This window comes from Cibotium barometz, chromosome 3 (genome assembly GCF_041138505.1).
Source record: "Cibotium barometz isolate CiBa-2024 chromosome 3, ASM4113850v1, whole genome shotgun sequence".
NCBI classification, from domain to species: domain Eukaryota; kingdom Viridiplantae; phylum Streptophyta; class Polypodiopsida; order Cyatheales; family Cibotiaceae; genus Cibotium; species Cibotium barometz.
Genome location: NC_141048.1, coordinates 3,720,843 through 3,746,644, shown reverse-complemented (window position 1 = coordinate 3,746,644; position 25,802 = coordinate 3,720,843). Strand labels below are relative to the sequence as shown.

General features: G+C 49.1%; 2 protein-coding genes across 2 annotated transcripts in view; both read left to right on the top strand.

The window, feature by feature from the left end:
* CBL (cystathionine beta-lyase) overlaps positions 1–25,802 on the top strand; it is a 101,839-nt gene that overhangs the window by 21,570 nt on the left and 54,467 nt on the right. Inside the window, exons 2-6 of the mRNA XM_086772296.1 lie at positions 12,036–12,142; positions 12,255–12,325; positions 12,427–12,518; positions 12,604–12,691; positions 15,405–15,516. Of these exons, the coding sequence (XP_086628422.1) occupies positions 12,036–12,142; positions 12,255–12,325; positions 12,427–12,518; positions 12,604–12,691; positions 15,405–15,516 (470 nt within the window). The remainder of the gene's footprint in view (positions 1–12,035; positions 12,143–12,254; positions 12,326–12,426; positions 12,519–12,603; positions 12,692–15,404; positions 15,517–25,802) is intronic.
* On the top strand, positions 20,086–25,239 carry LOC147639621 (uncharacterized). Its single transcript, XM_086822248.1, has 2 exons — positions 20,086–20,651; positions 24,147–25,239. The coding sequence occupies exons 1-2, from the start codon at positions 20,254–20,256 to the stop codon at positions 24,586–24,588; spliced, it is 840 nt and encodes a 279-aa protein (XP_086678374.1). The 5' UTR covers positions 20,086–20,253; the 3' UTR covers positions 24,589–25,239.

Genomic DNA, 25,802 nt, shown 5'->3' with positions numbered 1-25,802 from the left:
AGTCAGGGATAGGCGGCCTGTAGGTCCCACCCCGATGGACGAGGATTCAGACTCAGTGCCCGTTGTTGAGGCCGATGGTGGAGTCTCCCACGTGGAGACCCCACTCCCGCCTCCCCCCGCGGGAGGCCCCGCCCCCTCCTTGGAGCAGTTCCCTGAGGATCCCCGGCCGCACTCTGCGACCCCCGGCTCCCCTCCCCCCCACCCGGAGAGCTCTCTTCCCTCCCCCCCCTCTCCCCCCCCCGGCCCCCCCCTCCCACCTCCCCCGGCGGACCCCCCTGACACCTATCCTCTGGCAGATGCCTCTCCATCCTCCCCTCGCTCTCCCCCCTCCTCGCCGCGAGCCCCCATCCCTCCTTCGGCCTCTCCAGGATACTTCGCCAGACCTCCCGCTGCCCCGGGGCAGCGCAGCAGGGTAGGTCAGAGTTCAGTCCAGCGGCTGTTTCACCGCCACTCCGGGCCGGTGGAGATGGCGATACTAGCCTCGCCCGTCACAGAGTTCTCCCCAGCCTCCCCTGGGGGGCCCCCGCGAGTGATGGGGTTACCAGTGGACTACAGTTTTTTCAGATGCCTCCAGCTGGATGCTGGCCCTTTCGAGACTCTGGTCGCGCCCTTGCGAGTTTGCGTGGTGTGCCATCCCTCGCGTTCTCCTTCAGTGGTGAGCAGCATGGTGGCCTTCTCCTTTCCTCTCAGCGTTGCCCCAGACACAGCATGGGATTGCAACTGTGTAGAGGAAGTTCTGCGTGACCAGATACTGGAGTTTTCTCACCACTTCAGTGACTTGGGGCTCACGGATTTACTGCAGACCCGACTACACTCAGCCCGCATGAGCCTGTTTGGTATAGGAGATTGGCGGGTGGATCCGGTCCACACATCAGTTGAGGCGGTGCTACTGATTCTCCTCCATGCCGCCCCGAGGGTGCAGCCTACCTTTAGATATTTATATGCAGAGGATTGGTCTCACGCCTATGCTCTGGACAGGGCGAAGGCGGAGTGGGGCTGGACTCAGACACAGGTCACCCTCTTTCTGGAGAGACTCCGCACCCGGACAGACAGTGACTATTCTCCCTCCAAGCCGGCGCCCAAGACTCATAGAGTGGAGGGCAGATCATCCGGGCCGGCTGAGAGGGGTGAGCCAGTGGCGGCTACTTCACTTGCCACAGTTCATCCATGAGGATCCTCTCATGGAACATCCAGGGTCTCGGTGGACACCGCTGCTACATTGGTCGGGGCAGACTTCGCCAGGAGATCCAGAGGGCTCTCGTTGGAGGACCCATAGATATTCTCTTCATCCAGGAGCACCACCTTTCTGCCGGGCGTACCCGCACCTGCGGGAAGATCTTGCCAGGCAGGAGCCACACTTTTTGGTCCCCAGCATATGGCCCCCAGGGGAACCAGGGCGGAGTATGCATCTCAGTCAGCGAGCAGCTTCTATCCGAGGTTGTGGACTCTGGCACTCTGGTTCAGGGTCGAGCGCAGTGGATCATCCTTCGGGTTGGGGAAGACCGCATTGGCTTCCTCAACTTCTACGCCCCTAACGGGGCGTCCGGGAGAGCCGAGTTCTGGAGCACCATCAGGCAGTCCCTCCCCTTGGCAGACCATTGGTGCCTAGGAGGGGATTGCAACATGCTGGAGGACGCAGAGGACAGGATGGGGGGCAGCCAGGAGACCATTCATGGGCCAGAGCTCGCTGCCTGGGAGGAGCTAGTGCTACAGGTGAGAGGCCAGGATCCGTGGACTCTCCCGGAGTTTGGCAGGTTGCAGGGGAGTCTATCTTTCTCGCGCTCGGATAGACGGGCCACAGGAGTTAACCTTTCCCGTATCGACAGATTCTACGTTGATGAGTGGGCCTGTGATAGAGGCGGCACTGTGGGCATACTTGCTGGATCCTCCTTCTCAGACCACTTCCCAGTGCTTCTCCAGATTGAGGACCCTACGAGAGGAGAGCGGGGCCAGAGCGTCCGGATTCCTGATTGTCTCATAGAGGAGCCTGAGATCGCGCTCAGAGTTGAGCAGGTCTGGCAGGAGCTGCAGTTCAGGAGAGGCTCGGCAGCCAGTGATCTTGCCAGTGGCTTGCAGGAGATCAGTCGGATGCTCAGACTGGCTGCCTTGGACCGTCTGGAGGCCTTCAGGGAGCAGGAGAGGAGCCTTCGGAGGAGTTTAGCGTCCCTCCAGAGACTCCAGGAGAGAGAGCCTCTGAGCCCTTGGATTTCAGAGCAGATGGAGACAGCTCGCACTGAGATCAGATCCATCGAGGAGAGGCGGGTGGAGTTCCGATTCCATGCTCGGGCTTCTTTTTGGACTCAGGCTGGAGACAGAGTGACTCGGGATTTCTTTGAGGCGACTGGGCCTCGCTTCAGACGAGAGGGTCTCAGGCGGCTTCGTCAGGCTGATGGCCAGGTTGTGGTGGATCCCCCCAGGGTTCGGGCGATAGCCACAGATTTTTACAGAGATCTCCTCTCTGCTGAGCCAGCAGACGACAGGGTGAGAGAGGCTAGGGAGGCAGTCTGGAGCTTCACGCGACCGGTTGTGCCGGCCCATTTGCAGCACTCCCTTCTCTCCCCCTTCTCGGATACGGAACTAGAGGAGGCTCTTCAGGCATTACCTCGGGGCAAATGCCCAGGTGAGGACGGTTTATCAGTGGCTTTCTTCCAGAGGTACTGGGGCCTCCTTCACAGGGGCTTCAGATTGGCATTCCAGGAGATTATGGAGACGGGAGTGATGCCGGACAGCGTGGCAGAGGGGTTGATTCACTTGATCCCCAAAGAGGGAGGAGACAGACTGGAGATTAGACAGTGGAGACCGATCACCTTGCTAGGCACGGCCTACAAAGTCCTAGCTAAGGCGATCAGCAGGCGGCTTCAGCCTCACCTTCCGGACATCATCCACTCCACGCAGACAGGCTTCATCCAGGATAGGAGCATTCTGGATAACATTTTTTCTTTCTGGGAGGCTACGGCTTTGGCTAGATTTCGGCAGGAGGATCTGGCGGTGCTCCTTCTCGACTTCGAGAAGGCCTATGATCGGGTGGACTGGGCCTTCTTGGAAGGTACTATGGAGAGGATGGGCTTCCCCCCTCAGTGGATCCGTGGGGTCTCTGCACTCTACACTTCGGCTCATAGCCAAGTGCTGATACAGGGCGTGTGCGGTGAGCGGTTCCAGCTCTCGCGCTCGGTGCGGCAGGGGTGCCCCTTGGCGCCCTTTCTTTTTCTTTTTGTGGCGGAGGCCATGAGCACCTTCTTGACGGCACAGGATACAGGTTTGAGGGGCCTCCAGCTTCCCATCCGCACCTCGGAGGAGCTCCTAGACTCGGAGTTTGCGGATGACACTGCTGTCTATCTTCAGGGAGGTGAGGAGAACCTCCGCCGCTTCGCCTCAGCCATGGACAGGTTTTGCAGAGCCTCGGGCGCTTTGATCAACTGGCACAAGTCGTGTGGGTTGTGGGTCAGTTCTTTGCCCCCCCCGACTTGGAGGCCAGTTGATGGTTTTCAGTGGCTGCCCCCCGGCACTACAGTGCGTTATTTGGGCTGCTATGTGGGCATTGATATATCTCCGGAGCAGCAGATAGCCCCCCTTCTTCTGAGCATTCGGAAGAAGCTTCTGTATTGGAGTACTGCTCGTTTATCTCTGGCTGGCCGAGTAGTTGTGGCCAACCAGGTTCTGCTCGCTACCATGTGGTACATCACTTCTTGCTGGGCCTTCTCTCGGGCGTGCATTGGCCAGGTGCAGAGGCTCATCAGGAACTTTCTCTGGTCCGGAGGCGACGGGCGACCCGCCAGGGCCAAGGTGGCATGGGCTGTGATCACTCAGCCGAGGGAGAGAGGCGGCTTGGGCATTGTAGATCCTATTTGCCAAAGCCGCGCTTTGCTTGGCAAGCTGGTAGTTCGTGGTCTCCTGCCAGGCATTGAGCCGTGGAAGGAGTTTCTTGTTTCCAGGATGCTCAGCCGCACTCCTTCTCTTAGCGGCCCCTGGACCCCTAGCATCAGGTGGATCTTTACGGAGCAGCGATCCAGAGGAGTTGGCCTTGGCTTCGAGGAGCGTTTTGCAGCCAGCCTTCTGAGGGCCTGGGCGCATCTGAGGCCGTCACTCTTCCAGACTCCCCCGGGCACCGATGAGGAGCGCCTGAGACAGCCATTGATCTGGAACCCCTTGATTCGACTCCCCAGTGGCCATATGGTTGGCTCGCGGTCTCACGTGTCGTGGGGCCCGTTGAGCTCCGGCCCGGCCCAGTCCCTAGATGACTGGATTTGTTTTCAGCAGCTGCCTCCAGAGGCTCAGGAGAGGAGACTCAGTGGGATGAGGGGCAGAGAGTTGATGAGACAGGATATTGAGGCGGCCATCCCCCGGGAGTGGCGGACCCCAGTACAGGACCCTTCACCTCCACAGTGGATGGGTGTCTTTACTCGGCATGAGATCCTTCTAGCGGTCTGCGGCACAGCGGAGAGAGTCGCCCCACTCACTTTCGAGGTGGGAGAGGGTGGCCAGCTTCAGAGGACACGACTAGATTTGGATGGGCTCCAGGGTTGTATCCTACAGAGGGTTCGGGTGGTCGGCTTTCATCAGAGACAGTGGCATGTAGACCCCTCACCGGCCTCGATAGGGGAGGATTGTTCTTGGAGACTCTGGGCTTGGGACAGCAAGCCTCTTATTCGCCTTCAGTGGGACCCAGGTGAGTGGTTTTGGCGAGACCCCTATTCGGCCCCTACCAGCCCGGCCATCCCCTTTTTTCAGTACACCGCGAGGCTGGGGCGGCGGATTCAGAGACACAGGATAGCGAGCACCCCGGCAGCGGCCGAGCATTGGCGGCGACAGGGGCTCTCCCCTGCCTTTCTTAGGGACTTCTGGCAGCGCCTTTGGGCCAGCTTCCGGCCCCGGAAGGTGACGCTTTTTCTCTGGCTCACAGCGCATAGGGGACTGGCTGTGGGGGCTTGGCTAGCCTTTGGCAGACACCCAGCGTCCTGCCCTCGGTGCGACCATGCACAGGAGTCACAGCGGCACTGCTTATGGGACTGCCCACAGGCACAGCAGGTCTGGCAGCGCGCTCTCAGGATGGTTTTTGCAGGTTCTCCAGGGGAGATGTTGGTGACATGGGGTGCGGTGGCTTGGGCCACGGACAGCGGCCCTGCACTTGGATATGAGGACGTTCCTGGCAGTGTGACCATCCAGGTCTCTGATAGGGCGATGGCTGTGGTTCCGACGCCAGACTTCTCTTCGGCAGCCTCACTGGAGGGGGTCGGGCAGAGATGGGAGATGATCAGCAGCATGACGGCCTGGCACATATGGAGAGCCCGATGCAGGGAGGCCATTGATCATCAGACGACTCCACCGGCGGAGGTCATACAGGCTCTCTGGGTGGACATCATTCACACCTTGAGAGGACACTGGGGGAAACTCCAGGGTGACTCGGATCGCATGAGAGGGCGCCGCAAGGCTTTCCTCCGCACTTGGCAGCCTGGCCCTTTCCTCACCGCGAGGGACGAGGATGTCGCTTGGCACTATCGGCCGCCAGTTTGGCTCTTCTCACCTCCTTCATGTATTACTAGGTAGCCCCCCCCAGAGAGCGGCCAGCCACGGGGGGGAGCTCAGGTGTTCATTGTGTTTTATCCCTCCTTGCGAGGTGAGCTTTGTAGCCATATGGCGTTTTCTCAGTAACTAATAGAAGGATCTTTTTTCCAAAAAAAAAAAAAAAAAAAAAGATCACTTTGTCAGTATCTGTTTTCCTAACTGCGGCAAAGTAAGCTTCAAATTGATGTAACCATGAATAAAGAGTTGTGGGATCGAGTTTACCATTATACTTACTGAAATTCATTTTCTCGAGAAAATGATTCGAGGGCGCCGCCTGTGTCAATCTGGCGTCCAAAGCTCTGAGGTAATGCTCGTGTTCCACTCGTCGCATGGCGTCGTCTTCTCGTTGTCGAATCTCCAATGCACGCATTTGCATCTCAAGCAAGGAGCTTGGCTGCGGCTGTGACCCCGTGAGAGGATTTGGTATCTGTGATACGGAAGGAGAGGGAGGAGGAGATGGAAAACGCGACGCTGGAGAGCGAGAACGCTCCTCCAGAGCCAAAATCCGTGCCTTCTGCTCATCCAACTTGGTTGTCTAGTCTGTGATTGCTCGCATTATCTGCTGGAACATGTCTGTGACACTCAGGCCGGGTGCCCTAGCTGGGCTGCCTGGTGCACTCTGGTCCCATGGTTCTGGTTCTCTCTCGTCGCCGAAACTCGCCATAGCGGGAAAATGCAATTCCTTTCCGGAACGCAATCTGACCCTCCACTATCTGTGTGGGAGACTTTCGGAGGCTTCTGGAGGCTAAAAACCAACCATCCTTCGAGGGACAGGAGTCACTCCGAAAGGGGTAGTCCACCGGCGTCTAAAAACCAACCACACAAGCGAAAAAATTTTCTGGTTTTCTTTGCTGAATCTTTGTCCTTGAAGTAGGCTCTGATACCACTGTAATATGCGGAAGCTTCGGAGAAGGATCGGTACTTCAAAACTCAGAAATCAGCACTCTTTTCGCGACGGAATTAACGCACAAACTGAAAGGAGATGTGTAGAAAATAGAGAGAGAAGGGGGGAGATGGAGAGGACACAGTATTGGGTCCCAATTACCCTCTGTAGGGCCCCCACCACGGATGGTGTATTTGCTTTATTAGAATGATGTAAATCTGAAAACAAATACAGAAACTTGACCTTTTCTTGGCTGGAAAATCCTGCCCTTGACCTTCAGAAGTCCACCCCTTTGCTTGGCAATCTCCTTGGCTTGACTGGCCCTTGATTGGCTTGAGCACTTGGTGAAAACTGAGATGAATTATGGGATTGTGGCTTCCTCTATTTATACTTCCCATCATGAGCAGTTGGCCAGCTGATAAACAGGCAGCCAGCATCATATTCCCACGACTGAGTAAATTCAGCAATAAATGCTGAATTAAATCCCCAAAAATGCTGGAAAAATCCCATAATGTCTGCGCATCTCTTCCTGGCTGGCTGGACATCAGGCGCCTGCTTCTGAAGGACTGGACATATCTTTTGTCCACAATCCCAGGGCTGGGCAGCCTGTATGGGCTGCCCCATACATGCCCTACAGCCATATAAAGGCTGTAATCTCCTGGAGATTGCCTGATTTGTGCCCTAGGGCTGTCCTACAGCCCCTCCATGGCTGGTGGGTTCAGCCTGGGCCTTCCTGGCCCTCATGGGGGTGGTTCTACACCATTCCCGTGCCCACACTCAGATCCAGGGTAGCCCTATGGGCTGGCCCCTTGTCCTAAACCTAATCTACTCAGTGATCTGGCATCCACTACCAAACCAGATACACAGAACCACTGACATCATTCTAGAGGGAGACTCACAGCGTGGACTGGCACTGTTTCATGTGCAGGACAATGCACACCTGACCTTGGACTCATGTGCAGGACAATGCACACCTGACCTCGGACGACTGAGATGGATCCCTGGCTGACTCGTCCTCCTGGACTGGGCTCACATGGGACCAGTTCACCATCCCAGGTCCTGCACCTTCTGTACAGAAATGTCTACGTGGCATCCAAGTGCGGGATGCACGTGACATGTGAATGGTGCTGTTGTAAGCAAACTCCAAAGGAAGATACTTTTCCCATTGCTCCTTATGATCTGAAACATAACACTTGAGAAGATCCAATACAAGTGAGTTGGCAATTTTTGATTGCCCATCTGTTTGTGAATGAAAAGACGATGAGAACTTCAACGAAGTCTTCATGTTCTCGAACAATGCTCTCCAAAATAAACTCGCCATTCGAGGATCTCGGTCACTAATAATAGATGTGGGCATCCCATGGTACTTGAAGATAGTTGTCAAAAATATCCTCACCATTTGCTCTGCATTTATCTTCTTCCTGACTAGAATGAAATGGGCCTACTTGTTGAAACGATCCACGATTGGGTACACCCGTCATGGAATGAAAGACAGAGCCTCCGCCAAAGTAATCAAGATGAGAAAGATTAGCAGGGTTTTCATAGGTCGGTGGGGGAAAAGAAGAAGAATCGGGGTATGGCTGAAAATTTGGATAGATGGGAGCCGAATGTTGAGGCTTAGCTTTCTTCTCAGACCCCTGCTTCCGTAGTTTAGAATCAACTCTGACACTGAGGCGTGAAAGACCAGACGTGAATGTCATGATGGGAAAGTGCAAACGTGAAAGTCATGACTTGAAATCCATCAAGCTCTGCATCTTTGCTCCATAGGTGGCATCATCATCTTCAGATTCTGGCATATCGGGAGGTATTTCTTACTCGCTTTCCTCGTCTTCTTCGTAGTAGTCGTCCTCTTTTGAAGGCAAATCCTTTATCTCCGCACTAGTTCGAGTCATAGTATTAAGTGTGTCGACCACGGGCTCGCCCTTTTGAAAAAGTTGACAATGGATCCCGGCAATGGAACCTTGAAACTGGCTTTCACAAACTTGACGGGCGGTGAGCACAACTTAAACACACTTAAAACCCTCAATGAGCTGGAATAATAAATTTTGCGAAAAGATGGAGCTAGAGTGCTCCTACACAAGAGTCCAATAGGCCCCAAAGCGTGGCGCCCCCGCAGGTATTTATTTCTCTCTTGAAGTCTGCGTAGCCTTTGTACAACTTCCGGGAAGAGAACTCCTCGTTTCACGCAGAGAGAGTCTCCTCGAAGCTTTCACCCAGTTTTACACAAGTGGGTTACAATAGGCCTTGGCCCTCTTTTTATACAACTTCTGGCTAAAAAGCCCAGCTTTTTTTATATGAAATCTCATTGGACGCTTTTATTTTACAGAAAAGCACACACAGAGGAAATTTTTCACGCCACTCTTCTCTCTGTGCTTTGGCGTCAAATTCTCTCTCCTGCTTTTTTTTTTCCAGGTTTCAGTGCTGCTCTCTCTCTCTCTCTCTCTCTCTCTCTCTCTCTCTCTCTCAAACTAGATGTAATAGAACCCATTGTAACTTAAACTCTTAAGAGTCTTAAGAGTTCATTTTGAGTTATTTTTTTTCAGTTTTATGCCTCTTTGGCATCGATACCCAGAGTGGAATGTAAATGGATGTACTTGATCTGTCCCATAGGTCGGATTCGGCCTCCCGTGGACGTTAATATAACTTTCTTTCTTTCTTTCTTCTTGCTTTCTCTCGTTCTGCTACAGCATGACGCCCTTGCCACATGGCAGTGCCATGTCATCAAGACAGGCTGCTTGGGCTGCTGGGTTGCGCTGCAGGGCTGCCCTTGCTGCTGCGTCATCATGCTGCTCTCTAACCACTGCCCTTGGCCACCCCAATGCTGCCCCACCAGGTTGCCCCTTAACTGCTTCTCATGCAGCCCTTTGGGCTGCCCTTGACTGCCCAACAAAAGAGAGAGATGGTCTCAGCTGCACCTGCAAAACAGTAAGAAAACATACCAAAAACACATATATACACATACACACATACACACATACATGCACATGTACATACATATGAGCATGCACACACATGTACACACACACACCGAGCATGTATCTGCCCCCACACACACGTGTACAAACTTATACATGCACATACAGAGTAAAACATGATCAGTGAATGTTAAACATGCTTAAAACATAGTCACAGTGCTTAAGAAAAGAGGTAAAATACTTAGTCAGAGGAAAGATTGGGAATAGGAACCACCTGTGGAGCGGCGGGAGTAGGGGATCTAGGCTGTGATGGTGCTGGAGAATCAACAGGAGAAGGAGCAGCAATAGAGAAATCTCGTGAAGCCATGTTCTTTGACAAGAAACCTTCTCTGAAGAAAGGGGCTGAAAAGAAAAATCAGCAAGTCCTCCTCTCAGGCTGTGCACAGCAAGAAGAAAGGGAGGGAGGGTGGGGAACTGAAAGGAGAGGAAGAAGAACTCTCCAAGATGTAGTTCCGTGTCCTCAGCACCTAGAAGAGGGCTTCAACAATCAGAAAAATCAGCAATCTTTGCTGAAAATTCAGAAATACAACAGTCCCAAGTGTCAGATGAAGAAAAACGCAGCACTCTTCAAGAAGCCTCTGCTCCTGGAAGAAACCGCAACACCTTCTACGCTGAAATCTGCAGAAAACGCAGGAAACTATCGAAGCCTCTGCTCCAAAACAGAAAACGCAGGTTTCTTCTGTTCACAGGTGAGCGTTTTTCTCTGATACCATGAAAGAAAATGAAGCAAATATAAAACACAGATGTAGGCCCAGGTACAAGACCTGTAAATGCTGGAAACTGATGTTTATTGCTGAAATCTGAGCATGAGGGAAGGCCGTAGGTGCTGTACAATGATGAGAAGCAGTAGCAGCTGCTAATGACCTCAACTAAATGCTGAAAAATGAGATGAACTGAGGGAAAGGGAGCCAGCCCTTATATACCACCTCAGGATGCTAGTTAGGCAGCTTTAGTAGGCCGACAGCATGGCTGTAGCATAAAATGCCTAAAAAATACCAAAAAATGGTAGAAAAATGCTGAATAATCTCTGCTAAGATATGCCAATGTAGGGCCTCATAAATGGCCAATACAAGCATGAAAAAGATGATGTAGACCCTTTGGAGATGAAATAATCCAACAGGATTCTAGCGGCAAGCATGGGATAGTCTGGAGGGTGCAGAGAAGTGTTGATGTCAAATTCTGCAGAGCCCACACAAGTACCAAAACTAATTTCAAGAGAACCTAGAGATTGTGGCATCACCAATAGACTAGAGTCATCCGGTTTCATTCTCCGAGTTTAATACAATCACACCATAATTGCGTGCCATGTAGACATGCTCCTGCGTTTGGGGGTAGTGATTAGGGCTGCAAATCAGTTCACAGAAAAGTGTACAGGCCAAGGACTCAAAAGTTGGATACCTTTTTAGCTCAATATGAACAAGGTACGGCATGGTAGTGAAACAGAATTAGGGCAAAAGACTTGATTCTCTTAACCTAACCTCAAAAGTTGGATACCTTTTCAGCTCAATATGAACAGGCTACAACATGGTAGTCAAGTTACTCAAAGCATATGGAGAATAGGAAGAGGGGAAAGAGAATGCAAAAGACTTGATTCTCTTAACTCAACCTACAGTATATTGCCAAAATGAACAAAGATGAATGTATACAAAGAAACAAACTTCTTACTAGCTTCTCTGCAAATAGGGCAACAAACCCTTCCCCCAATCTAATGAATTGGAACCTTGCACTCATTTACAGTATCCTTGCTAGCATGGTACTTGGAGGTAGTCGACTAGTTTGATGCACAGGGCCTCCAGGGGACTGTCTCTACCTTTTCGGTATAGTCTGGACTCTCCATTCTTGGACCTCTCACGGCAAGATCAACCAAATCATCTGGTTGGATCTAGTGCAGCTTTACATACATCAGACATGGGTGTCTCCCTCCTTCGAACTTGGTTCGAAAACCCAGTTTTACAGGGACCACTTTTTGAGAGTCTTCGAGCTCCGAGATACATACAGGTCCATATGTCACATTCCATGCGTATCGTGATTGGCCAGCTCAGGGTGTCTTCTCACCGCCTCAGAGTCGAGAGTGATAGAGTTGATGATACACACACGAGGATGGATATGTAGCGTATGCACCACAGGATAGGTGGAGGATGAAGCACACTACATGCTTAGCTGCCCGGCCTGCTATGAAATACGGGGGAGATTCCACTGCTACTTCTGTGAGGGGTTTGGTCTGGGATCTGGGATTTGTATGTGCTATTCTAAAAAGAATATTGTCAAATCAGAAGTATATATAATTGGAAGTAGACGAATCTCTTGTGGCAGTAGATATATAATTGGATTAAAAAAAATTAGCCAATTGTTGGAATGCTCCTAAGGAGACTGCCACTAAGGCCCTTTTTTTTGTTTTCCGAAGGCAGGCCAAAAAGGAATTAGAAACTGCCTTGGATTGAAGGCAGGCTCCACAACCACTTGGGCAGCATATTTCATTTAATTTAACTGTTTTTTTTTTGGCAATGTTTATTGTTTTATTATGCCAAATATTTTTTTCGCTACTACATTCTAATGTTTGGTGAGAGTTGAACGAGTGACATTGGCTTGCAAAATAAGCATGGTTGCTTTTCCAGGATCTCAAGACATGGGAGTATCGACCACCATCTTGAATTTTTCAAACACATTTGACCCTTTTGATGCTCTCAGCACCCCTCTTTATCAAACAGCAACTTTTAAACAGGTTATACATATTCCATGGCCGTGCATGAAGTTTGATGTCTACCTGTTGTGTTGCAGTGTTTGATTTTGTTGACTTTTTTTGATTCCTATAGCTGTTAGTTTCCCTCTTGCAGCCCTCTGCGACTGAGTATGGCACCTATGATTACACAAGAAGTGGGAATCCCACTCGAAGTGTGCTTGAAGGGTAAGCTTTTATAAGCTCATATTCGTAGGTGCAAGTATAAATTTGTATTTCCTTTCCTTAAATGTTTGCTTATGGAAGCTTTCTCTGTTGATAAACTGCAGGTTGCTTGCTAAGCTAGAAGGTGCTGACAGAGCTTTCTGTTTCAACAGCGGCATGGCTGCCCTAGCGACAATCACTCACCTTGCAAGAGCAGGTGAAGGTGTCTGGAGCTCAAATTTTTCAACTGGGGAAAGTTCGATTTGCTTGTGACTAACTTGGCAAGTGAGAGAAATCTGCAGGGGAGGAGATAGTTGCAGGTGACGACATTTATGGAGGTTCTGACCGGCTGCTCTCACAAGTAGCACCTAGAGCAGGCTTGGTAGTGAAGTAAGAACCTCCATAGAAGGCTTAATTTCATTGTTGAACATTCAGTACTTGCCACTGAAGGCACTTTGATTTTGTCCATGCAAACTACTTCATCGTCGCAACTCTGGGCATCAAATGAATGCCTTTCTCAATTATATTACTAATTACAACGGCTACACAGCTTAGGAGCGATTGGTATTTACATTTGTGACTATATGACCTCTTGGAATTGTTGTGTCACATGCATCACTCTGTGAGATGCATGTGGACATGACTGTGGGATAAGGCTAGATAGATCAAAAGGTCATAATAGTGAGCCCACTTAGGGGAGGAAAGATGGCCACAGAGTGAACGATGAGTTGGCTAATTTTACATGTATTGCATGCCACAGAAGACATTGTACCACCGAGGCAAAATGCAGTGGCCATATGAGCGGGGGTAGGAGACAATTGTGGAGCAATAGAAAGGAGCAGTTGTGATTGGGCGATAAAGGTGTTGCCTTCAGGCTTTGGGGTTGTTGTCCCATGTGCTTCATACAAACCCACATGTGTGTGCCATAACTATGGGGCAGACTAGCATTAGGGTTTAACAGAGAAGTAGGCTGTTGTGAGACCAAATTAGGCCATTGTGAGCCCTGATTGTAAAGGGACAGAGGCCTTACAGTGAAGTGAGAAAGGGAAGCAAAGGGATAAATGAGATTCATGTGTATGATCGGGGAATGACTGGACCCAGAGGCAATGACCAAAAGACTGAAAGGAGCAATGCAGGCAGTCAAGGAGCATGGAAGATTAGATGAGCTAGAAGTAAGGGAAAAGACAGCAGACTTCAGTGCCTTTTTGGGGAGGAAAAACTGCCCAAAACAGGGTACAATACCTTGACCGCCAGAAAAAGAGGGAACACATCCAGCATTCTGAGTCAAAGAAATAGACGGGTGTGATACCTCTGTCTTCTCATCTGTCATCGTCAGCACCTTTAAGTAGAACTCAAAACTGATTTTTTCATATGATTAGTTTGACAAGAGCTGTATCTCTTCCATCAAAGGAGAGTTCGTGTAGTGTGCATCAGAATGAATCTTTCAATTGGGTTGGCATCTCCATCAAATGCACCCTGTTTCACCTGCTCCTTCTATTCACCATAAGCAATGATCTACTTGGGCCCTTCATGCTAGGCAGCATGTGATCCATCTGCAAGTGTTGAGAAATAAGCTCCAATAGGAGCGGGTGTTCAAACGTATGCAAGTTTGAATGGTTTGAGAGTGGCACATTTGATTGGGCAATAATATTGTAGGAGAGTTTGATTGGTGAGAAGTTTCTAGAGTGTGGAGCGGATGAGATCATAGAGCATAGAGCCTACGAAGGCTTGTATTTGGCAATAAATTAAAGAATTTGAGCTTTACTTCATGGCTTGTGGTTGAGTTTACTCATCATATTTTTTTTCCTTCTCTCTTGTGCCATGGATTATCTTTCTCCACCTTGAGCATTTTGCATTTTACTTTCTCCACACCATACCTCTCAACACGGTATCCACCACAAGTCTCATCAATCGCCTCCCCTTGAGCCTTAGAAAATGTGACCATCTGCGTAGGCATCCCAGCCAGCAACGAGCAGCTTCAGTTATACACTGCAAGCCTCCATAGCCTCTCTACATTACGAGTGATGAGCCTTAGTGGGTTCTTCTCAAAGCCAGACTTATTTATTGTGTTGAAGCTGGAAGTGCTTTCCTAATTGCAGGTTTGTATGCATAAGTTTTGCTTCTTGTTCTACCATAAGTGTGTGCTCTACGTACAAACGCTTTCCCACCGTTTGCATCTGAGCTAGCTATTGATGTGTTTTTAGTAGGTGCTTTGCTACATTTGTTGTTGCTGATGCTGCAGTATAATCTACTGCATCATCTGGAGACTTAACTCTAGTGATGATGCAAAAGCAGTTGTACGTTGATGCTGTTATGAAAAGTACATCACTAGACTCTCCACCTTGAGAGTTCTACTCCTCTAGAACAAGATGGGTCTTGGGCCCTTCATAGAAGTGCAGAGTGTAAATGCAAGACATTTATGCCTATTCGAGTAGATCCCTTTTTTGACTAATGCTAGGAGTATACAAATAAAGGAGCTGCGGCTTTATTTGTATGATGTGGTCCCCAGACAAAAATGGCTCAATATATATCACTCAGTTGACCTGACTGAGGCTCAATTAGGCTTCATTGAAGTGTTCCACCTAAATCTTGCTATGGCAATGCATGCTGAGCTTGAAACCTGAAGGTGAAAAAATCCTTGATTAAATGCAAATACAAGTAGATAGTCCAAGGAATCAAGAGGTCAATGTGGAAAAGTATCAAGAGGAAAAATTGCAGGCATCACTTAAGACAAGTGCAATTTTTTATTGGTTTTCTAAATACTCTGTTTTTAAAAAACGCTAAGATTTTTTTTCGTATCTCAGTGTCCCATTGCATAAACCAAATTCTATGAAGAGGAAATTTCAGGCATCACATTAGACGAGCACAATTTTTATTAGTTTTCAAATGACTTTGTTTTTTCAAAAAATTTCAGATTTTTTCAGATTTCAGTGTTCCATTGCATAATCCAAATTCATGCTCTTCTGTCAATTATTTTAGCTCTATTGCTTATAAATTCCACAAGCTAACAAAATTTTTATTGGTTCAAATGAGCTTTGGAAGCTCTGAAAGCAGAAGGCAGTATTATCTTGTATTTATGACTGAGGTATGGTTTCGATTGTAGGCGTGTGGATACCACAAACTTGCAAGAAATGCGTTCTGCAATTGGTTCCAAAACCAAGATAGTTTGGCTGGAGAGTCCTACTAATCCACGCCAGATGATATCCAATATACAAGTAAGTCATCTACAGTGTTTGTTGCAATTTTATTCTCATTTCCTTTTTTTAAAATGTTGATAGTGGTTATGTTAAGAAGATTCTGCATCCATATTTTATTGCAAAAATCCATGGATTCATTTATGAAAAAAGAAAGCATATTAGACGCATTTATCCTTACTAATGTGAATGCACTTTTCTTATACTTTCTGGCCCATTTGCACTACTTTTTTACTGTGTAAGCTGCACATGGATCACACCTTTGAAGCTCCCAACGAAGATGCACTTCTACAGAGATCACTTCCTCATGCTCAGTGAGGATGGATTCATCCAGTGGCTGGGCTACCTGAGTGTTCACATGTCCCATGCCATGTGGATTGCGATTGGCCAGATACGGGTTTCATCCTACTGCCTCAGAGTGGAGATAGATACAGCTGAATGCGTCTTCAAAGCCGGGAAGCTCATACGGAGACCCAACGAAGAGAGGATCTGCCGATTATGCAACACAGAGGTTGAGACAAAGGAGCATTACATATGCTGCTGCCCAGTATACTATGAGATCCGCGGGAGGTTTCAATGTGTTCCGTGAGGGATTTGGTCCACTCTCCAAGATCATTGACTTCTCGGACTAGTGTTGCCTAGGGCTCTTCCTACTTTAGCTTTGTAGACACAAGGACACTTTCTTTAGAGAGCTTCGGCCCCAGCCAACGCGGCCCCTCCCTTGCAAGCCAACCATCACCAGTTTTTTCCGGACCCAGGAGCAGGAGGACACTTACACAGTGGATCTTGTGGATCCACCTTGGATTGCTTTGGACCCACCTCGCCTGAGAGGAGTCACCTCGGATTGGGCCTCCACATTCTAGCGTGCCCAACGCCCCCGGCCCCCCATATGTTGACGGTCCCCTCATCAGCTCGAGATCCAGGACATGCTCCACCGCCATTGACCTACCTTTCCACGTGACATAGATGATGGAGAGCTCTCGGTTATACTTATTAGCCCCATGCTTGATATTTTGGAGAGTGGTATACTATCTATTGGAGGCTGATGCTCCTCTCATGTTCCATGTTCCCGTCGGTATTCCATGGTGAGTTTCCATGGATAGTTTTAGTGAGATAGCTATGTTTTGTTTCTATTTTATTTTCCATTTCATGATGAGATATGCCATGGATATTATTGTATCACTTTGGTCTCATAGGCCCATTGGGTCTTTAGTACATGCTTAATTTATCTTTCTTTCTCTCTCTTTCTCCCGCTTGCCGAGTTTTACTACATTGGGTGCCATGTTGCAGTGTCCTTTTTTAGGGTGATATGAGAGCTGGACTTTTTGTTTTGGGATCAGATTTGACATTTCAGCTCTTGTTACTTTCTTTGATTTTTATTTTTAGTACCCATGATGATGTATGGCCACCCAAATTGGTCCACCCGTGCTTTCTCATTATGTATGTACATTGGACTGACGTCCATGGCACTTGCATATGCCGGGGGATTGATGCCACTCATGTGATACTGTGGACTTGGCTTTCCGCTAGGACTTGTGTGTGTGAGTACATGCCCGAAAATGCCTAGAGGACTGGTGTTCCATTGGGTCTGCTGGGATCTCGTGTACTTGCTTGGAGCACGTTTATTTTGGTATAGTCTCATGAACGGGAATTGTCCATACCAATGTTGCATTGCATATCATCTCTATGTGCTTGCCCGCAATCGAAATTGCATGTTGTTTTCATGCTTGCTTAACCAATGTGTAGTTCCGGGTAAGGGGACACCTGCCCGTGAACCATGCATGTTAAATTATATGCTGACATGGTTATGTGGCATGTGACAAGTGGTAAGTATTGGTCAAAAACCTAGTCTTAGGAATTAGCATTAATTTATAAGTGAGTGTGTACACACTTCATTAAGTTTTGGGCGACAAAAACTCACTTATAAATTATGACTAGTCCTGTGTTTGCACACACTGATGTCTCGAGGCAGACAAAGTTCAATGCCCACCACCCAAACCTTATTCCCTTTGTACAAAGGAAGCAACCAGCCATGTGTCCATTCCAACTTGCACCATAAGTCACTTGTCCTCTCTACCTGACACCTAAGGTGGACATCTCACCATCTCTCTCTTCCCTCTCTCTAGGTTACTCTTGATCTCTAGATTTATAGATCTATAGATCTTTTCTCACTTTTTTTCTTTTACACACCACTGACATTTGTACTTCATTTGATCAGATTATTGTAACTTTTGGTCTCATAGGTCATTTTGGCCTTTCGAAGACGTTAATACAGATTTCATTTCTAGAAGTAGGCACCCCCCTTCATGAGCCTTTTTGGCTGTATTTTCTGCACTTTCTTCTTTCCAACTCCAAATCCAAGCTTGCTAGTGTATTTTTCAAGCTTCCAAGAGTGTTTCCAGGTGGTGCTCACTCTTCTTCACACTCCCAATGATTGAAATTCAGCAAAACAGCTCTTATATTTACTGTAATTTCTGGTCTTGTTGCTGAAAACCCTAATTTCAGCCTTCCTTTCTCAAGTTGAACCATAGGGGAAGCTTTCCAAGGGTTCCCTTCATCCTCTTGAAAGCTTTTGTTGCGAAGGGTTGCGAAAAAACCCTAATTTCAACCTTCCATTCTCAAGTTGAACCATAGGGGAAGCTTTCCAAGGGTTCCCTTCATCCTCTTGAAGGCTTTTGTTGTGAAGGGTCGCGACAGATTGAAGATTTCAACACTCCAAATGCTTTCATCTTGAAGACTTTCATTGTCATGGACTCTACTTGCAATTGGTAAGCTTTCATGCTTAAATATGGAAGCAAGTAGCAGAGGGAGGAGTTGGACTCCATGTTCACAAAACTTGTGTAGTGTTCTTTTGTCTTACGTGCTCTCTTGAAGATTGTTGCTACCATGTGTTGGTGGAACAATAGAGAGCAGCTGGTAGGAAACATGGACACTTGAGAGGGTAGTGTGAGTTGCAAATCTACACTGACAACCACATTGTTCGTAATACTATTTTCATATGCATTGATATGGAAATCTAGTCAGACATGCCCATGACACTATGTACTTGATTCTCCCAAGGTTAATACACACTATTTGCGGGAGGGGTCGGCCATTTCGGCTCATTGTGCGTATCTTGTCAATTCAGCAAATTTCATCTTATATTGAGCATGTTGTCCATCAAATCTTAGTGTATTTAAGTGTATTGATTAGCATTGTGTTCAACCAAGTTACATTGGTATCAAAGCATACGGTTCTCGCTATCCGGATGAGACACCAGATGGAGACAAAGGAGAGGCTAGCTCGTTTTCATTCAGACGCAGGTACATGTTCACGCCACTCACAGCCTCAGCATCGGCGATGTATGATATCTTATATCCCTCTTATGGCACTGGATGGAGTTAGACATAGATCTGCATAGCATGCTTGTACTACCCCTTCAGCATATAGAGATGCATCTTGCCTTAGCACTCCATCCACATCCCCACCCCCCCTTTATATTGTTTGTATATGGGCTCCACCAATCCATGATGATTCACAGTTGTATCCAGACACATGCACACTTTTTCTTTTCTTTCTTTTCCTCTTCTTCTGATGACCGGAAGAACACAGTTGTATTATTTTTTGTCTCATAGGCCGACTTTGGCCTCTCGTAGACGTTAATTTATCTTTCTTTCTTTCTTTCTTTCTCTCTCTCTCCAGACACCCGCTCCCACTAGGGGTGGGAGACAGTCCCAGCTCACAGATTTCTTCCAGAGAGCTATGCCAGTGCCAGTTGATGTACCATGTGGGGTGACCGCACAGAGAGCAGAGGAATTGAGAGCCAGGAGGAGACCTAGACAGACTGGACATAGAGCACTCCGACTCCGTCACCGAGAGATAGCAGCTATCCGAATGAGACACGAGATGGAGACACAGGAGAGGCTAGCTCGCTTTCATTCAGACTCAGGGTACATGTTCATGCCATTCACAGCCTCAGCATCGGCGATGTATGATATCTTATATCCCTCTTATGGCACTGGATGGAGTTAGACATAGATCTGCATAGCATGCTTGTACTACCCCTTCAGCATATAGAGATGCATCTTGCCTTAGCACTCCATCCACATCCCCACCCCCCTTATATTGTTTGTATATGGGCTCCACCGATCCATGATGATTCACAGTTGTATCCAGACACATGCACACTTTTTCTTTTGTTTCTTTTCTTCCGATGACCGGAAGAACACAGTTGTATTATTTTTTTGTCTCATAGGCCCGTAGACGTTAATATATCTTTCTTTCTCACTTCGCTTCTCTCTCTTCGAACCTGTCGCCTCCCTCTCTCTTCGAACCTGTCGCCTCCCTCTCTCTCTTCGAACCTGTCGCCTCCCGCCTGCTGCCCCTCTATCTCTCTTCGAACGTGTCGCCTCCCTCTCTCTCTTCGAACCTGTCGCCTCCCGCCTGCTGCCCTCTATCTCTCTTCGAACCTGTGTTGCCTCCCTCTCTCTCTTCGAACCTATGTCGCCTCCCTGCCCCGCCTGCTGACCCTCTATCTCTCTTCAAACCTCTGTCGCCTCCCTCTCTCTCTTCGAACCTGTGTCGCCTTCCTCTCTCGCCTGCTGACTCTCTCTCTCTCTCTCACTTCGCTTCCTTCGCCTCACCTCCTTCGCTCTCTCGTGTAGCCGCCTCTGGCCTCTCTCTCTGTGGGAAGCGCTGCAGACACGCACAGAGCTCTTCCTATGGCCAAGGGTTAATTAATTTTTAACCCGAAACCAACCTTTTTCAGCCCAAGACAAGATGGAGAGGATCGACATTGAAGACCTGATCAAGGCAGCCATCCAACAACACAAGAAAGAGACGGACAATGCAATTAATATGGTCAACCGGAGCCTTCTTGACAAAGTCAAGAAACTTGAAGCGCGGATAGCTGCCCAAGATGCAAAGATCGCAAATCTCAAGATAGAGATAGAAGAAGCACGTGCTCAACATAAGCTCGAGGAAGGTGAAATTCAGCCCGTCATGATGGAGGAGCTGAACACCATCAAGGCCCAAGTGAGAACACTTCAAGAGGGAGAAGAAAAGAAGGCCCGGGAGACCTCCTCGTGGGTCGAGGTGCTCACGAAGACGCAAAAGCAAGTAGATGAAACGGAGAAATGGATAGAAGTGGTCAAGAAAGGTAAGAACTGTCAGAATATGCAGCAGAAATGATATCCAAACTTGGGTAGACAAGAGCAAGTAGACTGCAGAAAATAATCAGCACAAGAAACACAGAGAGATGTGTGTAAACTCTTCTCTATACACAAGATCCCGAAGATACTGAATGAGAAAGTGGAGGAGGATGGGGGGCAATATATACAAGCCCATGGGGGCAGTCGGCCAGCTCTAAAAGAGGCCCACGACTGGACAAAATCCCACGACTGCTGAATATAGCAGTCGGCCAGCATCAGATGCCCCATGCCTGGACAGAACAAGTCGGCCAGCACTCCTACAGCCCACGACTGATACAGATGCAGTCGGCCAGCTTCAGAGTGCTCCTGGCATCAACTGGCAGCCCTCCAGCCACTAGAAAAAAATGGGAAAAATAGGGAAAAAATACGGGGAGTGTGGAAAAATGATATACGGGCGGGCACACCCACAACAGAGGCCCTGGTGTATACAAATAGACATGAGATGACTTCTAACACTCCCTCTCAGCTCCTGGCTGTAGCCAACCACTAGGAGCTGGGGTGCCGCCTGAGCAAATCCTGAGAGCGACTTCGTGAAGAGGTCCACCGTACTGTCCTCCGTCGAACAGAACTCCAGCAAGATATCATCAGCAACGATCTGTTGACGAACAAAGTGCCTTTGGATGACCATGGGTTCCTCCAATGGAAGCCCAAACCTGCAATGTAACCTCCTCCTGCTGCTCCGTAAAACTGCTACTGGGCCTCAAGTAGATCCCCTCGTGTCCGGATCTCCTCCCCAAACTGAGTCACTCCAACCGTGGAGTCGGACTCCATCCAACAATCCCCCTCCTGTGTACAAGAGTCCATGATCCTTCGCATGCTGCAGAAACCACAGGAAACGCAATCCTGCCTCACAAAGAGACATCTGCAACCAAGAGCTCAACTGCCTCATCAAGAAGCTCCCGTCCAATCCGGTGTCCATCAACCAGATCAATGAACCATACAGCTTCTGAGTCAGAGAGACATCACACTGCTCACAAGGATCAACACCTGTTACGGTGCACAAGCAAGTCCTGGAAACCTTCTGAAGACCATGCAAGGCCTTCTGAAACCTGTCAACCACCCCCTCTGAATCCGGAACCACAAAGCCTGGAGAAACCACCTCCTTCTGCAAGTAAACACCGGCTACCTGCCTGGCTTTCCGAAAAGTCCCTGTGGAAAGAACATCCTCAACTACTGGAAGTTCTATGTCCCGAACACGACGAGACAGCAGAGCATAAGTGACCTGTTCAGCTTCCTCTGACTCACGAACACAAGAACTACCAACCTCAATACTGGAAAGTTCCTGCCAACTGCTGCCATCTACTGGCAAGCTATCCACCACCTGGTCTCGGAAAGCCCGCACCTACACGTATCCACACCTGAGTAGCCTTTACCACACAGCCACTCATCACAATCCTGAGGACCTGGGAGAGAGAGTGCTGAAAGCCTGTAAACTCCATTCTCCACTCCACCTTCCCAAACCACTTGGCCTGTTGCTTTGTCCCGGAGAGCAACAAAATGCTCATCAAACTCCACCCGTACTCCAGTCTTGCAAACCTGATGCACTGACAACAGATGAAAACCAAGTGCCGGAACATACAACACCTGGGAGGAATGCTTCCCCCCTCTGCCAATCGGGAACTATCTCCATCCTGCCCTCACTGTGAACCGGGATAGTGGACGTATCACCAGTAAGAATATGACCAGAAAGCCTGCAGAGATCCTGTAAACCGGAACGGGAAGGAGTCATGTGCCTGGAAGCACCACTATCGAGAATCCACTCCCGAGTATCCGTTGCGGAGAGTCCTCCAATCTCCTCCCTACCTGAAGAAAATGAAGCATCGGTGTCCATCACCTCCAAGTGCACAAAAGCCGGAGTCTTCATGATTGCTGAGGAGTCTTCACCCTTCTTGGTCTTTCACTTGGGACACTGCCTCCAGTAGTGGCCTTTCTCGCCACAATCATTACAGGTCCTCTCTGCCTTTAGCTTCTCGCGGTCAGCGTCGGACATCTTCTCAGAAGACTTCTCAGATGAAGCCTTCCCTTTGCCCGAGTTGGTATTACGGCCTTTCGACCGTTGGCCAGTTAAGGCCTCCGAACCTCCGCCATGAGGAGGGTTCGTGAAACGTTCCTCCTGGTCCAAGACCATTGGCACAAGCTCCTCCCAAGTAATGGTGCTGAGCCTGCCACTCGTGATCAACGAGGAATAGAAAGCAGAATACTGACCAGGCAAGTGGGAAAGTAACGTGATGGCCATATCTTCAGATGATATCTCTTTCCCTGTTTGAAGGACTTCCTGCTGAAGGGCCTGCAGCTTGTTAATGTGTTCCCGCATCGTCGAAGACTTTGCAGGGTTCATAACCCGCATCTGCACTTCCAAGGATATCCGCTTCATGGGTGACACCCTGTTGTACAAAGAAGCCAAGTGCTCCCATATGCCTCTCGCCAGCGTCATGTGCTTCACATGGTTGATCACCTGTGGTGTGCAATTGAGGAATATAAACGACCGGACCCTAGCGTTGACACGGTCCCACATTTGTGCCTGTGCCTCTCGGTCCTTCCTCGTCGATAATAACTCCCCTTCCTCAGCTTCCGGCCTTGGCACCCCTTTGATAATAAAATCAGCAAGATCATATGACTCCAAAACTGACTCCATCATGACCTTCCAGATGCCATAATTGGACCCGTCCAACTGCCGATCCACTGGAAACGTGGGAAGAGTTGGAATCTTCACGTGCTTCTCTGCCATCTCGAGTAATTCCGCCATCTCGGAGAGTAACCTTGAAGGGTGGGTGGGTGGGAAAAATCTGAAAATCAGAAAATATGCAAGTGGCTGTCCAGCCCCTCTGCCCGCCTTCCTCTTGCACCTTCACTTCCCGTTCAGCCCGAAACAGTCCACCGATCAGCAACTTGTTGCTCCCCCTCTTGCTCAGAAAAACGCCCAAGATCTCCTAGAGCCTAGGGCTCTGATACCATGTCAGAATATGCAGCGGAAATGATATCCAAACTTGGGTAGACAAGAGCAAGTAGACTGCAGAAAATAATCAGCACAAGAAACACAGAGAGATGTGTGTAAACTCTTCTCTATACACAAGATCCTGAAGATACTGAATGAGAAAGTGGAGGAGGATGGGGGGCAATATATACAAGCCCATGAGGGCAGTCGGCCAGCTCTAAAAGAGGCCCACGACTGGACAAAATCCCACGACTGCTGAATATAGCAGTCGGTCAGCATCAGATGCCCCAGAACAAGTCGGCCAGCACTCCTACAGCCCACGACTGATACAAATGCAGTCGGCCAGCTTCAGAGTGCTCCTGGCATCAACTGGCAGCCCTCCAGCCACTAGAAAAAAATGGGAAAAATAGGGAAAAAATACGGGGAGTGTGGAAAAATGATATACGGGCGGGCACACCCACAACAGAGGCCCTGGTGTATACAAATAGACAGGAGATGACTTCTAACAAGAACAAGGAGGCCGAAAGCACATCTACCTCGAAGATTATCAACCTAACCATTGAGGAGGAACAAAGAAGAAAGAGAAGGGAACTTCATGTGCGGATCACGGGGCTTAAGGACGGTGACAATGTAGAGGAGGAAGCCAAAGATTTATACACACGCATGGGCATTTCGAGGCCTACACACACGGGGGCTTGGAGAGTGGGCAAGAAAGACAAGAATGGAGGAGAGAGCTCGAAGGAGAGAGCTCTCATTTTACGCTTTCCCACCTTGGAGGCCAAGAAGGATTTCTTGGCCAAGCGCTCGGCCCTTAAGAAAACGGGCATCTTTTTAGGAGATGACCTCACTTTGGCACAGCTAGCAAATATGAGGGAATGCATGCCGGAGATTAGGGCAGCCAGAGAAAAGGGGAAGCTAGCATTTTACAGAGGAGGCAGAGTGGTGATACTAGAGAGACGCACCACTTGACGGTGCGAGACCTATGGGACCAGTTTGAGACTTGTAGTATGGAACTGCAACAGAGCATTGAGACTGGATGTGGGGGCCTTTGAGGACAGCTTCAGAGAGAGGGACATCATCTTCTGCTCGGAGACACATCAGGCCCAGGTAGCACATTACCGAGAGTGGCGGGATACAGATGGGAGACGACTTGTAGACAGGAGGCCCGTTCAAAGCATGGCGGTCGCGGATCTGGAGGAGTTGCAGTTCTTTTTAGAGAGGAGCTTCAGCCACTCATCCATGTTATGCGCCGTGATGAGAGCGCGAGGTACATGTGGGTCAGAGTGAGGGTAGATGAGGGTAGACCCCTATACATTGCTATATGTTACTTTCCACCCAGCACATCTCATTATGCAGCGCCCAAGGGGCAATCTCCATATATGATTCTAGATGAGGACATATGGGAGTTCTCCAGGGAGGGAGATGTTGTCATACTTGGGGACTTTAATGCTCAAACGGCTCAGTACCAGACCTCCTTCTTTGACACTTCGGAGGAGATGTTGAGAGAGATAGATGTGGAGGAGATGTGTTTGACCCGGAGATCATAGGATGAGGTGGAGTGTACTGAGTATGGGAGATACCTCTTGGAGATGGGGACTGCACATGGGCTGGCCATTTTAAATGGCCTAGAGAGGTATCCACTTGCCAGTGGCTGCTTATTCACAGGACAGTGGGCTCTCAGTTAACCTTGGTAAGACCAAGGTTATGGTGTTTAACACTACAGCTCAGTGGGTTTGGAGATCAGCGCCTATTTTCACATATGGGCAGGAGACAGTGGAGTATGTTGACTCATACACATATCTTGGAGTGGTGTTCACAAGGCTCACATTTTCCATGAGGGGGGGCAGCAAAGGCCAGATTGACTAGAGGATATGCAGCACTAGGAGGTCTAGAGAGGATGTGCTCACAGGTACAATTTTAGGAGCCATGCACTAAGCTGTGGCTTTTTGACACGCTGGTCACATCGGCTATGCTATATGGAGTACAGATCTGGGGGCCTAGCCTAGATCGTCACAGTCAATCAGGACGCACATATGATGGATGGAGATTGATGAAGAGACCACTTGTGTCCATGATCTCCAGGATGATTCGGGCTAAGGCCTCGGTACCCCATGAGATTATTAGAGCCGAGATGGGAGCACCACCGATCGTAGTCGAGGCTCTTGCCAGATCAGTGTCCTTCA